Below are 15938 nucleotides of genomic sequence, written 5' to 3' on the forward strand. Positions count from 1 at the left end.
CTGAGCTGGGTTGTGGCTCACCTCGTGACGATTGGCCCATTCTGTGCCTCATCGTCATTTCGAACCTCCATCAAACGAACTCCGGGTACCAATGAGCATGTTAGGGGGGACAAACTCTTCCTAAACATCAACTGCCAAGGAACTACTATTCATATCTTGGTAGTTTGGTACGGAATACACTGTAGTGTTTTGACTAGTCAAACTACAATTCCGTGGCACCTGCACTTTCGGGGCCAAGCACTGCTCGTCCAGTTTTTTCTCATTTCGCAAGTCTTCCTATTTACCTCCTTTCACTTTTTTTCCGCTCAGCCCTTCAGCCCTACTGCGGAATCGCTGGGTGACATACATTACGGTCTATTTGAATTCCATCTCGCTCCTTGAGCTGGATATCTCTTCCTTTTCTCCCCCTCATTTCGTTCCTTTATGATTATTATTATTATTGTTATTATTATTATTTTTCCCCCTTTTGCAAATCGTTCTTTCCCTCTCTCTCTCTCTCTCTCTCTCTCTCTCTCTCTCTCTATCTGCCTCTTCATGTGCGAGCGCGCTTTTTGGCCTTCTATCTTTCTAATTGCTAACTGCGCCAAGCTATTGCGGCCTTCTCGATAACCCCCCTGTTCTTAACCGACCCATGATCAGGCGCTCTTATCTCCTTTCCCACTCGCTTGTGTACGGTGAACAGATTATCGTGATCTCTTGTGGATCGCTTGAAATTTAATAACGTGGTGATCCCTTCTTGGTTCCCTCCTCCCCTTGTGTCTTGTTTCTCGATCTTTGTCTTGATACCCTTCCCCCTAGCGGTTTCAGTGCAATTGATTACACTTCCCGCGACAACACATTTAGTAATTTCTTCTTGTCTTGTTTATTGTTTCCTTTGTTCATTGTTGTATCTGTCGTGAGCAGTTTGCGGCCTTTAGGAGTCGTACTGCAATGGCCGCACAAACTCAGCTGGGTAAGCAAGCATTTTATTATTAACATCCGGATGGTTCAAAAAGCGGATCATGTCGCTGACTTTGCTCGGTGGTCGATTTGCGGAAGGTGCAGCCTTCAATGGCCAATCACACGATTCGAATGCGCAAATTAATGTAATCTGCGGGCCCTTGATCAATTTCAAAAATACGGATGTCACTCTGTCCTCCTCGAGTTGGCATGGAAGTGTTTTGATTGTGACGAAACCTGGTCAAAAGCAGCCGCAGCTCGTTTTGCGCCAGGCTGGCCCTGTTGAAGGTAATACTTCAGTCAATGGGAATCTATCCAATAGCCGAAGCATTGCAATCGCCGGCCTTCGCCTTTTCGAAGATCCATCGAAAACATTCTGGCGATTCTCAATCTCACTACCTCTCCAGTCATATGAAGCGCGCTGGGAGTACAGCATTCCAGGTTTTCAATATGCGGAGGGACAGGAAGTGAGATCGCCTTGGGATTTCGTGGTCCCGTCTATAAACCAATCCATGCGTCTTATGTTTCATTCCTGCAATGGCTTTTCCGTTGGCACAGATATGGACGCCTGGGTCGGTCCAAACCTGTGGAACGATGTCTTGCGCGTGCATGCGCAAAAACCCTTCCATGCGATGATTGGTGGTGGCGACCAGCTCTACAATGATGGAATCCGCGTTGACGGTCCATTGAAAGAATGGACCTCTATCTCTAACCCCCACAAAAGACGTGCGCACAATTTTGATAATAACTTGCGAGCTAGATGTGATGAGTACTATTATAAAAACTATATACGATGGTATTCTACTGAACCATTCAAGGCGGCAAATGGACGCATACCTCAGATCAACATCTGGGACGACCACGATATAATCGATGGCTTCGGCTCCTACACAGACCACTTCATGCGCTGTTCCGTCTTTCGAGGCATTGGAGGCGTTGCCTTCAAGTACTACTGCTTGTTTCAGCATCACGTCGCACCGCCCAGATCGACCTACACGACGGATGCCCCGCAGACCATGCGTGCAGTCAACGGAACAGCCGGAGCGGATCCTCGACAGCTGGAGAATACCTTTGTCTTGGAAAACCAGGCCGAGGATGATAGCTGGATAGTTGGAAAGCGACCAGGCCCCTATGTAGAGGAGAAGAGTAGGAACTTGTACATGCGTCTCGGGAAGCGGATCGCCTTCATCGGTGTCGATGCACGCACGGAACGCACCCGTCATCAGGTGAATTATCCTGATACGTACGATCTCATCTTTTCTCGGCTTGAGCACGAATTGACCGCGGCCAATGGTGATATCAAGCATCTGGTTGTGCTTTTGGGCGTCCCTATTGCTTATCCACGCCTTGCATGGCTGGAGAATATTCTCAGTTCCCCAATCATTGCGCCAATTCGCTTGCTCAACAAGCGGTTTGGGTTCGCGGGTGGCTTGTTCAACCAATTTGACGGTCAAGTAGACCTGCTTGATGATTTGGATGACCACTACACAGCTCGTCAGCACAAGCGCGAACGCAGGTTATTTATTCAACGTCTCCAAGAATTCGCCAAGGTTCATTCCGTTCGTGTCACGATCCTGGGTGGAGATGTACACTTGGCAGCTATTGGACGTTTTTATTCGAACCCTAATCTCGGTCTTCAGAGTGTAAACGACCCTCGATATATGGTCAATATCATCAGCAGCGCCATCACAAACAAGCCACCTCCGAAGGCAGTTGCGAATCTTTTAGCCCGAAGAAATAAACTCCACCATCTCGACTCAAATACCGATGAGACTTTGATGGACATGTTTGATCAGCAGCCAGGAGGTCAGGAGAAGAGCGCTTCCTGGAATAAGGTGACAATGCCGTCACGCAACTATGCGTGCATCACCGAAGTTGATACCCTATTCGCCAATGAGGGTGACCCAACACAACAGAACGATAGTGCAGTGATACCGCTGCCCAAAAACGGCCACTCCCCCCTCCATAAGGGCGAGATCAATGCTGGCGCAAGCCACTCTGCGGCGGATGGTTTCAGCAACAATAGCGGCATGTACGGCGGTCTGGATGTATCCATTCGCGTAGAGATTGACCCACAAAACCGGGAAGGAGTCACCGAAGGATATGGATTTAGCAGTGAGTGTTTCCTCCAATCCAATACACCACAATATGACTGTGACTGACGAGATATACCGTAGTTCCTCCATTGGCATACGATCCAACCCAAGACAATGCGCGCCCAACTTCGCAGAGTTATTCCGTACGATCAGGATCCCACCGCCCTGAGTCGCGTCCCCAATCTGCTCGCCCACAGACTGCCGTCAATTAATCATTAGGTCCTGGGTTGGAGCTCCCTGCTTGCATGAACATTTCATGTATGTGGGTTTCGAGGGTCCCTCAATACGTGAGGCATCGGTTTCAATCAAAATCTACACGTCCATAGATGATACGCTTTTGTTGCGATGGTAATATGTTTATTTACTCATGTACAGCTACCCTTAGTAGGGTGATCTCAATGTTCCCTTGCTGACTGGTTCTCTTCTGCTTCTTGTATACATCTGGCAATCTTGTATATTGTGATATATCGTCTGTGTCAAGGAAAGTGACGCTATTCTTGGTTGTTAGATTCTAAGCCGCACGTGTCTTGTGACCGAATATTGTTGGAATTGAAGCTCCATTCATGTTTCTCATTCTACTACTTTGGCAATCCCTGTCGCTAGGTTCAGTATCTGTATGACTCTTTTTTAAAGGGTTTACGGCTGTGCCATTTTTATGCCTTGTGACTCCCCCCACATTCCTTCTTGCAAGGACATCGAACCCATGAGGGGATCTAGTCGACTTCCTCGATCGCTGTTTCGGCCAGTACATCATGCACACATGAACAGAAGCCGACGGAGCAAGGGCTTAATTATATATACCATCACTGCATATGTAAGCTCCACTTAAACAGTACGTAAGGTAGTCATCGTATATATATATCCTAATAGACGTCCCTTTGTCAAGTTACAAAAGCCGAAATGAAACACTTATCCTTTATATTGTGTTTCATCTATGTTATCTCATCTCTGCCTCATCAAATTGCTTAAATCGCCTATATCGCTATGTTTTTATTATTCTAGGGAACGCGTCAACGCGTCGACATACCTTCTAACTGGAATACTAGCTAGCAAGAGGTATATAGGGGGCTTGGCTAGCTCCCTAGAATGCTACCAACATGATCCACAGCCGCGGGATAGGGCCCCTGAATCCTTCGGTTTTAAAAGCCTACATTGTATAGAATAGTCTATACTTTATAGTGCAACTATTACTGCTGTTATTCAACCCTATCCTAGATCCTTTGGATACCAACCTTATGACACATATTTCCTGGAAATCACTACTTTTGGACATCACCTCTTTCTGACACACGCTGGAAGTCTACCTATCTAGGAGTCTATCTATCTAGGAGTCTGCCTATCTGGATGCCTTCCCAACACATATTTCCACTGCTGAATTCCACGTTTTGACACAATATTTATTGACACGTCCAGTAGACTGCACCCTTTCTGCCTAGTAGTCTACTTTTAGACTATTAGGTCAACCATATAATTGGTAGTATAAGGCCTGGGAAAGGGGGGAAGCAGCCTACTATAATCGCCGCTATTTTAGACCCCTTACTGCATCCACAATGTATATAAAGCACATTTATGACACAATTGTCGATGAGAGCTGCTTAGTACTATACTGAAGGGCCGTTGACGACCCGAGAAGAGCCCCTGAATGGGAGCTGTATTCGGGTATAATGCATTTCTCTCTCTCTCTCTCTCTCTCTCTATATATCCTACTAGGTTGCTAGTATACGTCGGTGGAATGTCATTATATATATTCTTACCTATATGCATTGATACAACCTTGACAGCTTGGGTGTGTGACTCATAGATGTTCTATCCTAGCATCAATAATCTCATACCCAAGCCGAGTGCTGCTGAGCAATAGAAATCCAGTACGTATGGAGCCTTGTGGCTCCCAACAAAGGGGGTATCTCCACGGCATATTTATCAAGGTAATAATAGCAGTTAATGGAAAAGGGCGCAGCAAAAGAAACAGCTCTCTCCATGAATCAAAGTATGAAAATTCTACTTTCTAAATTCAACAAGCTTGACTTACAGCTAATACAACCCTTCCCTAGGTAAGGTTGAGAAATGAGAGAATCATCCTCGGTTTTACACTATGGCTGGAAAAGCGCATACATGATTAATCAACTATGTAGTCCAATCTTCATCAGAACATACGTAAGCAAGTAGGAAACTTGATACAAAAGCTTTCACGGATTGAGAACGTCCTGCTGATGATCGAAATTTCCCAATAAACCTGTCATATCCCTGTCGCGATCGATACTATACCCTTTCCACTTCCTCGGGATCCCTTCATTTGGCATGCGGCGCTGACCCATAGTATGTTGGACAGAGGAAGAAGGGTTCTCAGCTGGTCGTCGTCGACGAACAACCTGGTAGCCCTTGTCCAATTCGATTTCGACAACGCAACGGACCTTCAAGGCGCTGACTGCAGGCCATGTCCCTCTCTCGCCCTTTAGGATCCAATGAGCCAAGGACTCCTTGTCTGGGTTCTGGAATAATTTGGTAAAGTCCTTCAATGAGAGATCCGGAACCAGTGTAAGATTGGGGCCAGGGATAGTCTCTTCAATGAGAAGTCGTGCGAGCGCTTGTGGCAGAAGACCAACATAATCGAGCTGTCTCAGCCGGTGGCGAATCTCAGTAGCGACCAAGCGCTTCAGTGACCGGGTGATACTCCACTGCCCCGTGGGACGGCGATCTAGAAGATTCACGTCGGACCGGAGAAAGGGGACGAGGTATGGTCGGGCTTGCGACACAATGAAGTGATTCACATTAAACAGCTCAGCAATTCGGGCTAGCGGTGATTCAGCATCCGTGTACTCTGTGCGGCGCCCCGACTGGGTGAAACCATGTCGCGAAAGACCCCACGGGACAATAGAGCCAGTTTCATCTTTACAGTAGATTGTAACAGGCCGATAGAGTGAGTTTGACGATGCGTTTGAGGCCACTGCTGCTGACCAAATCAACTAGAATGTTTGTCAGCACTAACGGCTCTGTAAGACAAATGAGCTATCATGTACATACCACATTCGGTGCGGTCAGGTAATTGAGCAGATTGGGAGTACCGCCCTTGTCCGACGTCGCCACCGTGATATTGAGGATGCGTTTCGATCGTGCGTACGCTTCTTCAAATGTTAGGTCACCAAGATTTGCTCGGACACATTCTTCTAAGACCTCGGCATCAAGAAAGTACCCTTTCTGAATGTACCGTTGAAGTCGTCGAAGCAAAGTCCACAACCAACTGTCACCCGTAGTGTATGGTAGCCACTGACTGTTTCCGGTATCAAGTCTCATTTTCCGTTGGCGATCGAAGGCGGTTAAATCAATGCCATCACCATTGAGGAAGGTCAGCAATTCATCTTCTGTATGAACACCAACGAGGGCTGCGATGAGTGCCCCAGTGGCGGTCCCTGTAATGATCCTAGGCAAGAGACCTTGTAAGTGTAAGGCTTTCACCACGCCCAAATGACATAGCCCAAAGATGGACCCGCCTTGCAAAAGGAGCGTCGTTCTGCCAAAGGCCTGCCGGGTGTCGTGTAGTAGCTCTAGTTTAGCTTGAGAGTCAAATCTACCTTCAGAAACAGTGGCTGTCTGCAGAGCTGTCACATGCTGAATGGAAAGTGCAACCTGGGTGATATAATCGTCTATCAGGAGCTTTGTACCAGCATAAGCGTGGAGCGACAGTCTGGGAGAGGTGATGTTGCCTAGATTGCGGACAAGTCCGGAGCGAAGGAGATTGACCAATGTCAAGATATCTTCGTCCTCTCGAGCACCCATCAAGGCCTCCAGCCGGCCCAGAATGAGTCGATAATCATAATGACGGCTTGTTGGGTTTTGGCGCCTGTCTTCGGTGAGGGTCTGCTACACTGCAGCCGATGATAAGAAGCTCGAGGATAATAAGCTCACCACAGATCCATACTCAGAAGCTCATCCAACTCGAAAGCAGCTTCCTCCCATTCTTTGTACGTTTGGGCGTTAGCTAGGCGGTATCGCAGTCTGCTGCGGGGCGATTTCGATCTCCACCATGACAATAACCTCTAAATTGTCGTAAATTATACTACATTAGCCTCCTTGCACTGGCCCAGCCCGAAAATGGGGCTCGAACGCACTTCTTTCCAAAATTGCGCGACGTCCAACATCATGTTCACGACTGCGGCGAATAACCCGCAAATAGCCACCCAAGACTCCATTCCTATCGTAAGCAACTTGAGAGAGTTTGCATGGGAAAGGATTGGCACATGTTCAGGGGGAGTTCTTGAGCGGATGGCCTTCGTTTTTCTCCTTTTTCACATGCTCGCTAACCGGAGGGAGGGGGGTATGTCATCCGGGAAGACACAAGGTCACAAACAATATCGGTGATTTAATGGCGAAGGGGAAAGTGTCGCGGCGATATGTGTCAAAATAAGATTAGATGAAGATGTAAGATGTAGATGTAGGATGTAGGTGTAGCTAAGTAGGTGGGAGAAAAACGAGGAATTACTTCTCCACATTTCTTGATCTTCTCCCCATTGGGGAATTGGACTCACATGACTATTTTGATAACTACAACATATACACAAAAGACCCCGGATCTACCTTGGAATCTTCTGGACATTTCCTTTCAAGTCATATGAGAGCGGTTGAAGAGAGAAAAAGGAAATTGGATTGCTCCTAAGAGGCCCACCATCTTTTTGTCGTTTTTCTACACGCCTCTTCCCCAAGCCGAGAAAAGCCATACCCGTGGAGACGTAAAGGGGGCATTTGAATTCCATGGTCCATAAATTTTTGCTTTAATTCCGCTTTGCTTCCCTATGCAAATAGGCGAAAATTAAATTCTCCTGGCATCCTTAACTACCCATCAAGGCGGACAATCCCCGTTATCATCTATTCCTCAACAATGTTACCCCGCTCAGACACGTACAGACCGTCAAGGAACTGGAACGGAATGGTCAGCAACCGCTTCGCAATCATAATTAACTTAGAAAAGGAACCCTACCTTTCGGATATCCTTGTTGCGGACTCTGCAGATCTGCTGGATGTCGGCAGCGCTCTGGGAGACATTCTCGAGGGAGTTGCCGGAGAGCTGAAGCTCATCCTTAACGTTGGGGGAAGTGATGATCTCAACACCGGGCTGGGCAGTGATACGACGAACGTACTTCTCACCCAAGAAGTTTCTGTTTAAAAGGACAACCCATCAGCAAGAATTCCATCTTCCACGATACGTATATCAAGTGACTCAGTGAACCCTATTCCCTTCCCAGCTCCAGAAAACAGAAGTTGGGTTCATGTAGAGGATAGATGTGGCGTACCTGATCTCAACGTCGTAAAGGCCAGTCTCAGAGTTCTTCTCAATGTTGACGTTGATGGGAAAGTGAGCATAGACGTAGCGCATCTTGTACTTGAAGCCCTTAGTGACACCAATAATCAGGTTATTGATGATGGTGCGGACGGTACGGAGGGTAGCAACACCCTTGCGGGCACCGTGGTGCAACTCGATAGAGATAACATCCTTCTCAGGGCGGCCGAAGGTGACAGCGATGTGGGAGAGGTCCTTAACAAGCTTGCCTGAAAGATTTGAAGTCTCGTTAGTGACCGAATCGAGCAGAGAAACCAAGCAGGCCGTTCATGGTTGTTCTCTCTCCATGACGCTGGCGATCCTTGTAGAGCGATTTCTTGGTGTAGAAGATCTTCTTCAACTTATGGGGTTTTTGCATACCTCGAGGGCCCTCAACGGTCACAACCCGGGAGCGAATGTGAACCTTCACTAAACGATAAAATTCGAATCAGTCTGCAGAGCCTTTCAAAAGCGATGAACAAGACCAGTCGTAATTCCCCGCGACAGCGATCGAGTAGATATTTCCTCCCCTCGTATACATCCTGCCGGTGCTGGTGTATCCTGGCTCAGGCCTCTCATTGCGCGACGTGTGCCTCTCATGCTTCTCCTCCAAAAACCGAAACAAAACAATATTCAGGGGCGATCCAATGCTCACCATTCTCGGGGATGGGCAGCCGTTCCTCGGAGTGAATGTACCGCATCTTGACTGCGTGGGCTGTGGAATGTCCGAGGGAGAATTGTCGATGTCGTCGTGCGGTCGGTCGTTCGAAAGGATCGAAATTCCTCAAAGGCAACCGGTCGCTTTCTCTGGTGGAGTGAAAATCACGGGTTGTGCGTCGCTTAAGACTCGTTCAGGTTTAGCGTATTCTGTCTAGGGTTGTTCCGGACTTTGGTAATATACAGGACCAGTTTTGATAACCTCTTCACTTACCTGCCTAAGGCTCAACCTGGCATTCCCTATCTCAGATGGTATTGACCGATTATTATGTATGTATATATCTACAGATATTTTGGACCGAGAAGTGCGTCTTATATTATCTTTACTTTAGGAGGCTGTCATTTCTCTCTTGCGCAACTCATCCTCATCAATTCGCGGTCTCCTAAGCTTATCACATGATATCACGTGGATATTCAAGTCTCGTATACTATCAACGACTAAACATACATGATCCTACCATCACTAGACGGAGGGATATACTCATCCTGTGGTTATGGCCGAGTTATGATTCTGATTACATATGTATCTATAACCTTTTACCTTCCCCCGTAGACGCAACGCACAATGCCTCACCCAACAAATTCCTTTAATCAAAGAGCGTCCAACCTGAGGTATATAGTGTGTGTATAATTAGTTATATATACGTATTATGTAATATTCATAATCTTAACTAAGCATTGTGCTTGCTGTATCACCGTGATTGAGTAGCGTCAGTCTTAGTGCCCTACTTCCTTACGACTAACCTCCTGGACCCACTGTCCTCCCAACTTCTTGAATGTTAACGCCAACTCGTCCTTCTCATCGAGAGCGACCACATCATCCCCGCCACCAATGCTTCTTCCACTAACTAGAACATTAGGCACGGTGCGGCGGCCTGTATTCTCTGCCAAGAGAGCCTGCAGCGGTTGGCCCAATGCATGTTGGTCAAGCTCTACCACGTAAGGTGCTGGGACAATTGAGTATTTGTCTAAGAGGATAGATTTGGCCCGGGCGCTATGGGGGCAATAGGACTTGGAAAAGACAATAACTGCACAGCGGGCACGATCTCAGCAATCGAGCGACATGTATGCCGGGAAGTGGTAAAATCTGCAAATACTTACTCGGCGATCGTTTTAGTATACTATTGAGCTCGGTCTTCGCTTCCATACGTCCATTGGTACCTGACGTCTGGTCTTCCCTTTCTGGATTGTTGCGGTCTTTAGGGACGGTCATTTTTGTCCGCCCGGCAATCGATATCTCCTCCATCTCTTCATCGCCGTTTCTTGGGATCGCTGGCGCCATCTTATCGTCTGCGGGCTTTGCTGCGTCCCCATGAGTAGGGTTCCCGATTAAACGTTGCTCATCCGGGGAACTGCCTGCAGCTACCCCAGTTTCCTTCGTCTGCGTGTGTGCTTCTATCGCGGCGACAGTAGACTGGTAGAACTTCTGGTTCTGTACCCTCCGTGCATCACTCTAAACAATGGATGTGCGCTTTGTTAGTCACGATGAATGAGCAAGGAATCAGGGCACTATTTTACCGAATAGTAAATGACCATAATAACCAGCGCTAGAGTAGCAATAGCCAGAAGCTTGATGCGTCGTTGAGGTAGCATCTTGAGTAAATCAAGCCGATTAGAAGCGCGGAAGGAATTGCGGTGGTAGTCGTTCGATTAAGACAGCTTGCTCTAATGATCTAGAACTTTGGCATCGGTGTTCCCACAGTCTGTAAGCTTCTGGGTGCATTGAAGTTGGTATTCTTTCAACAGTTCAGTTGCGTCGACAGGTCATAGGCGTAGCTCCGACACCAAGGGTAAGTAAACATCTGGGGAGTGAGCGACGACACCTGATGTTAGAAGATGTACAGAGAAATTAGGGATGATAAATGCCATGCCCCTGCGGGTGTTGAGCCCCTTTAAATAAATATTTAGTGTAGAAGGTGGCAATCACAACCTGTACAGTGCGGCTTAAGCGTCACTGAAGAAAGCGCAGACGTGGGGGCGGGAAGAAGTAACATTCATGTATTTCAGGTAGTAATGGAGTACTAGTAGTTAGTAATTAAATTTTTTAGGACTCAGGAGCCGCGCGCTTAGATCTTACGTCACAGAATCGTACTATTCACCAAGACCACTAGCTATTACAATCATATAGATAACATCTTAGGGTTCCTCCGTGATAAGCGATCTTTGATTCTAAATTAGATTAAACAGTTATATACAGCATGATTGGGTATTAGGCTAAAGGAACATAATAAAAAATAAAAATAAAAAAAACTGAAAGCACCAATGGTATCATATCGAATGCAGGGGCATGTCAAAGTGAAGCTTTATATATATATATATATATATATAGGAATGTGAATGCGAGTTTCACAATCGTAAAGTAGGCGAGGTGTATCTTGTCAAGGAACGCGTGAAAGTCAAAGACTGCAAAACCAGCAGCAGCAGTACTTGAGATGACAGCATAGGCTTAGGTGGGAGGTCCTGGTCCTGGCTAGAGCTCTCGAAATACCTATCTGACGCCTTTTCAATCTCTAAAGTTTCTTCTTTTTTTTATTTTCGATTTCTTGCCCATTATTCTCCATATACTTCGAAATCTCCCATGACTTTGATGCAGCAATTTCAGATGCAGTTCAGCCAAATTAGGCTTGAATAGCGATGCCTGACCTTGTTCCTATAGTTGCTCGACGCTTACCCTGGACTACTGTCATCCAGTCCTCCCACTCTTTGGCGATTTCCATTAAGACATTACCCATAACTGTTGCTGAGGCCATCAGCCCATGGCCCTCGCCTTCGAGGATTCGAACCTCACAGCGTCGCATACTTTGGCCAAGCCACCTTACATTATCAACAGGAACGCGCGTGTCTCTGCTTCCATGGTGGATAACGACATTGCGGGTAATATCGACATAGCGGAATCCAATCGGCTGTCGGCGTTCCAAGCAAACGACGAGGTCCACCGCCGGATTTGCATTCGTGGTGGCCAGTTCCCAGACCTTGTGCGTCAGGCGGTTGTCATAATCAGACTGGCGTTCACGTTTCTCGAACTCAGTCACCGCCAGGCTTGTTGTAGTGCCTCTATCTTCAACTCGGGTCCCATTGGGTATTTGCAGTTTCTTGATTTGTAGCGCTTGGAGATCAGCTCCTTGCTGGTACACTCGGTCGGATGGATAACGTTGAGAGCCGTTGGCTTCAATCAAAGCTGAGCTAGATGAGTCTTTTATTGTCGCCTTTCGCCTAGTGCGCCGAGAGGATCTGGGGAGGCTAGCGGTCAAGCTCGCACTTGTTGCGCTCATGAAGCTCGAATTAGCAACCTTCAAAATAGACGTCGGTAGGGCACGAAGGATCCGTTGAGAGTACGGAACAGCATTCGTAGGAACTGGAGCTCTCTGTGAGCCGATGCTAGACAGTTGAGATGGTGGGATCCAGGGGGCTAGAAGATGTATGCGGCCTCTGATATGCTGGGGGATCCTTAGGGCAGTTGCCAGCGCATAAATAGCACCGGCCGAATGAGCGAGGATTGAGAATTTTGTTACTTTGATATAGTTGCATACAATTGCAACATCGTCTATGGCGGGTCAGTGAATTTTATCCTCATAGGCCGAGTATGGTGTCCTTACCTGGCCAACCGAGAGGAGTCCCCGCCTCATCTACGTAAGGCCCACTTTCGCCAACCCCGGGACGGTCCAACGTGACGAGTCGGAGATGAAGCGATCGTGCTAGTTCATCATAGAACGCCATCAGGTATCTGGTTAAGCCCATTCCAAGACAGCATAATACGACGTGCCCTTTAGGGTCTCCGACCTCCGAAAAAGCTATCTCGCGGCCAGTGGTAGGATGGGTTACTTTCTGGGTAAGTCTAGGAGCGGAAACATAATCTAGAACTGCAAGGTCGATTGAATCGGCACTGGATGGGCGCTCATCCACAACAGAAGCGCGTCCTGGAGAAACAGGGCCGGACGGGGAACGTTTGTGGTGCCGCGGCGTAGTTGACTGTTCCACTGAACGTTGATAACGCAACTTTTCAACCTGGTCAGGCTTGTCAGAGGATTGTCTCGGCACGAACGATTGTGTCGGGCAATTGGTTGCTTTTGATGCGAGTTGCGGATTATTACGGGTTGTTGATCTACTTCTCCCTGTCATAACAGCTGGAGCTGGAGCGCTCTCATCGAACGCATTGACCCTATTGCTTCCAGTATCTCTTTGCTCACCACCGTTGTCGACTGCACTAGGCTTTTGCGGTAGTTGGGTGTGTTTTGTGGACGGCTCCCTCGAGACCTTGTCGGGGCTGTCGTCTATCTCCAATTCGTTCTTGATCTTCTGTTGCTGATCCTTCAGCTCTCGTATCCTCTTGGTCACCTGCTCTGCTTCGTTTCCAGTGTCACTATCCACTTTCGTATCTTTGCTTGCCGTGGACGAATATCGGCTATGGCGAGTAGATCTCCGGTGCTTAGAGCTGGAAGAGAAACTATGACGTAGAGAAGACTCGCGAACAGGAATTGGCCTGCCACTTCCGATGCCTCCGGGGGTGCTGGCTGCGCTCGCGCGCGCGCTTTGCAACGAAAAGTACTCTTCATTCTGAGAGTTAGCCCCGTATTCCCGAAAGGCCTCCTTAGTGGAGCGGCTATGCCGGCCATTTTCGGCCACATCAGCGATAGAATGCATCGAGCGTACACTGGTTCTACTTCGGGGAAGATTATGTCTTAAACTGTCGTTGTAGCTACTCGTCTTCCGCAAACGTTCTGCGTGTCTATCCTTGTCGCATGTGAAATCCCGAGACGACTTTTTCAACAGGCCAAACTGACTCTTTAAACTTTTCCGGGAACTAGTTGAAGCAATACTAGGTGCAGTCGAGACTCGTGGACCAGGTTCGGCTGTGATCATGCCGAATGTGTTGTCTTCGTACGCTGCCCTGGAGGACGTGTATGAGCCCCTAGAAGTAGGTCTCATTGGAGAAGCAGAAGCGTCGGTGGTCGTCACTTTTGACTTTGGAGATGGAGGAGCCCGGGCCATGCGAATGACCGGTGCAGCGGCTGCGTCATCTGGATGTAGAAAGGGACTATGCGAAGCCTCTTCGAAGGCTTGAGGCGGCCCTTTTCTTACCCCAACACCATGCTCATGACTTGCGCCGGGGGAGGGGTGTCGTTCTAACGGTAAAACAGATAGCGAAAGGTCGGTATCAGAATCAAGGCACGGTACGCTGTCGAAATGTGTCTGAAGAGGTACCGAAATCGTAGAGAGTGACGATATTAAGGAGCTTATTACTTCAGGCGATGCCGGATCGATCGGGGGGCGATTAATAGAATGTGAGCGTGATTTGCGTCGACGGGCTAAAAGCGACGACGAGGATTGTAAGGGGGTACTGAATATGGATGCCGCAGAGTCCTCCGGCCGGTCCATGGTGACTATCGACAGGGTATATAAGACCTCACGAACCTTGTCCCCGGAAACGGGTCAGGACAATCACAGGCGATATATGCGGGCGGCCTTAACGCGCACTTGCATGATCCAGTGGGTGCAGGAGGGATTGGCGTCTGCAAGTTAGCCCAACGGCGTCAATCTATACTCTAGATTACTGGGCATCTGCCAGTCAGAAAAAAATAAAATAACCAAATTTCAATCAAAGATCCAATTTAGAATCCAGACCAATCCCCTCGACGCCCTTGCGACATGCACGCCCCTTGCAGGACTGTTGTTTATTTAGGTAGTAGACCGGAAACGAGGGGGAGTGCTGATCGAAGATAATATAAAATGAAGAGAGGGAAAAAAAAGGGGGGGGAGATTGAAAGGTAATTAAGTGTACTGAAGATCAATTAGGATTATTAACGGTTACCATAGTAATTGTATTTTAACGAGATGATAGCAGGGAAGAAAGAAAGTCATATATGTATCTTAGTGCTAGGGAAATAGCATTAGAAGAAGATGGAAAAGAAAGCTGACTGAGGGGCAGAAGAAGAGAAAGAAGGGGAAAAAAAATTGGACAAGAAAACGACGACTTCCAATTTAAAATACAAGCTCAAGATAGAAGGAAAGACGAAGTGCAAAAGGGACAATCACTCTTGTTAAATTCAATTTATCATAGGCTTAGTGTTAGCAGATATTAGTCTTATTGTGATCATGTATTATTTTCTGTTTTGTTTATTTTTTATTCTCTAATTTCCACCTCCTAACCGGCATAAAATTACCGTCGAAGATACTTAGTCGGTTAGTAGGTTAGTAGGTAAGGTCTAAGTACTCCGTACTACTACTAGTACAACTCCTTAAAAAAGATTCTTAGCGTCCCTTTTACTATCCGAAAGTGGGATAGTCGTCCTACTCCACCCTATTCTTATTTGCTTGAGGTGATATTGCCCGATGGCCCGATTGGCGGTAGTTGAAATTTTCTCTGCATTGCAATGCCGCTTGCAATTGAAACCCCCTCCGCACGGTTCGCAGATCCAAATTTCAGGGAACCCCTCCAACCATGTCATCTATGGTCGTTATCCTTTGTTAGTGGATGGGAGTGTCGGACCAAGATAATATACAGCATAGTGTCTGGCTGTTATTCTACGTACCGTTTGATCAGGAAAGTCTTGCATGATTCCATACTACTAGTAGTATCCAATCTAATTAATCGTGTAATCTTATTGCCGCATCACTTGTTTCAAAGAACCAAGGGATCGGCCCACCTATTATCGTCAATTTTGGAGCTTCAGGAGGGGGTGCGGGAGGCGATTAATTCGAAACATCCTGAAATTCTGACTATGGTTGGCCTTGAGATCGTAAAGATCCATGATGCTACTGAGTAATGGAGACTCCGGACCCGGTTTAGAAAGTTGTCCCCACCGAACCGCATTGATAATTTGACAGATTTATTTCCATGAGTTTTCGAGTCAGTTGGTCAAATCATCGAAGCACCC

General features: G+C 47.4%; 4 protein-coding genes across 4 annotated transcripts; 1 reads left to right on the top strand and 3 right to left on the bottom strand.

Annotated features, from left to right (window-relative positions):
• Window positions 1-824: 824 nt before the first annotated feature.
• On the top strand, window positions 825-3469 carry BDV27DRAFT_88008 (uncharacterized protein). The gene is made up of 3 exons (XM_032077855.1): window positions 825-952; window positions 1045-3054; window positions 3117-3469. The coding sequence occupies exons 1-3, from the start codon at window positions 931-933 to the stop codon at window positions 3245-3247; spliced, it is 2163 nt and encodes a 720-aa protein (XP_031929788.1). The 5' UTR covers window positions 825-930; the 3' UTR covers window positions 3248-3469.
• Window positions 3470-5016: 1547 nt separating this feature from the next.
• BDV27DRAFT_125022 (triacylglycerol lipase family protein) lies at window positions 5017-7481 on the bottom strand. The gene is made up of 4 exons (XM_032066234.1): window positions 7142-7481; window positions 6939-7069; window positions 6057-6873; window positions 5017-5998 (listed from the first exon to the last, which is right to left on the bottom strand). Exons 1-4 carry the CDS (start codon window positions 7220-7222, stop codon window positions 5222-5224), a joined length of 1806 nt encoding a protein of 601 aa, XP_031929789.1. The 5' UTR covers window positions 7223-7481; the 3' UTR covers window positions 5017-5221.
• Window positions 7482-7511: 30 nt separating this feature from the next.
• Window positions 7512-10276, bottom strand: BDV27DRAFT_170591 (60S ribosomal uL6 domain-containing protein; the record flags this gene model as incomplete). The annotated part of the gene is made up of 9 exons (XM_032075343.1): window positions 7512-7946; window positions 8008-8185; window positions 8321-8576; window positions 8728-8775; window positions 9002-9192; window positions 9598-9632; window positions 9808-10074; window positions 10107-10150; window positions 10186-10276. 9 exons carry the CDS (start codon window positions 10274-10276, stop codon window positions 7896-7898), a joined length of 1161 nt encoding a protein of 386 aa, XP_031929790.1. The 3' UTR covers window positions 7512-7895.
• A 992-nt stretch (window positions 10277-11268) lies between these two features.
• Window positions 11269-15039, bottom strand: BDV27DRAFT_125029 (uncharacterized protein). The gene is made up of 2 exons (XM_032066235.1): window positions 12660-15039; window positions 11269-12607 (listed from the first exon to the last, which is right to left on the bottom strand). The coding sequence occupies exons 1-2, from the start codon at window positions 14437-14439 to the stop codon at window positions 11682-11684; spliced, it is 2706 nt and encodes a 901-aa protein (XP_031929791.1). The 5' UTR covers window positions 14440-15039; the 3' UTR covers window positions 11269-11681.
• Window positions 15040-15938: the final 899 nt, after the last annotated feature.

The sequence above is a fragment of the Aspergillus caelatus genome (genome assembly GCF_009193585.1).
Source record: "Aspergillus caelatus strain CBS 763.97 unplaced genomic scaffold BDV27scaffold_47, whole genome shotgun sequence".
NCBI classification, from domain to species: domain Eukaryota; kingdom Fungi; phylum Ascomycota; class Eurotiomycetes; order Eurotiales; family Aspergillaceae; genus Aspergillus; species Aspergillus caelatus.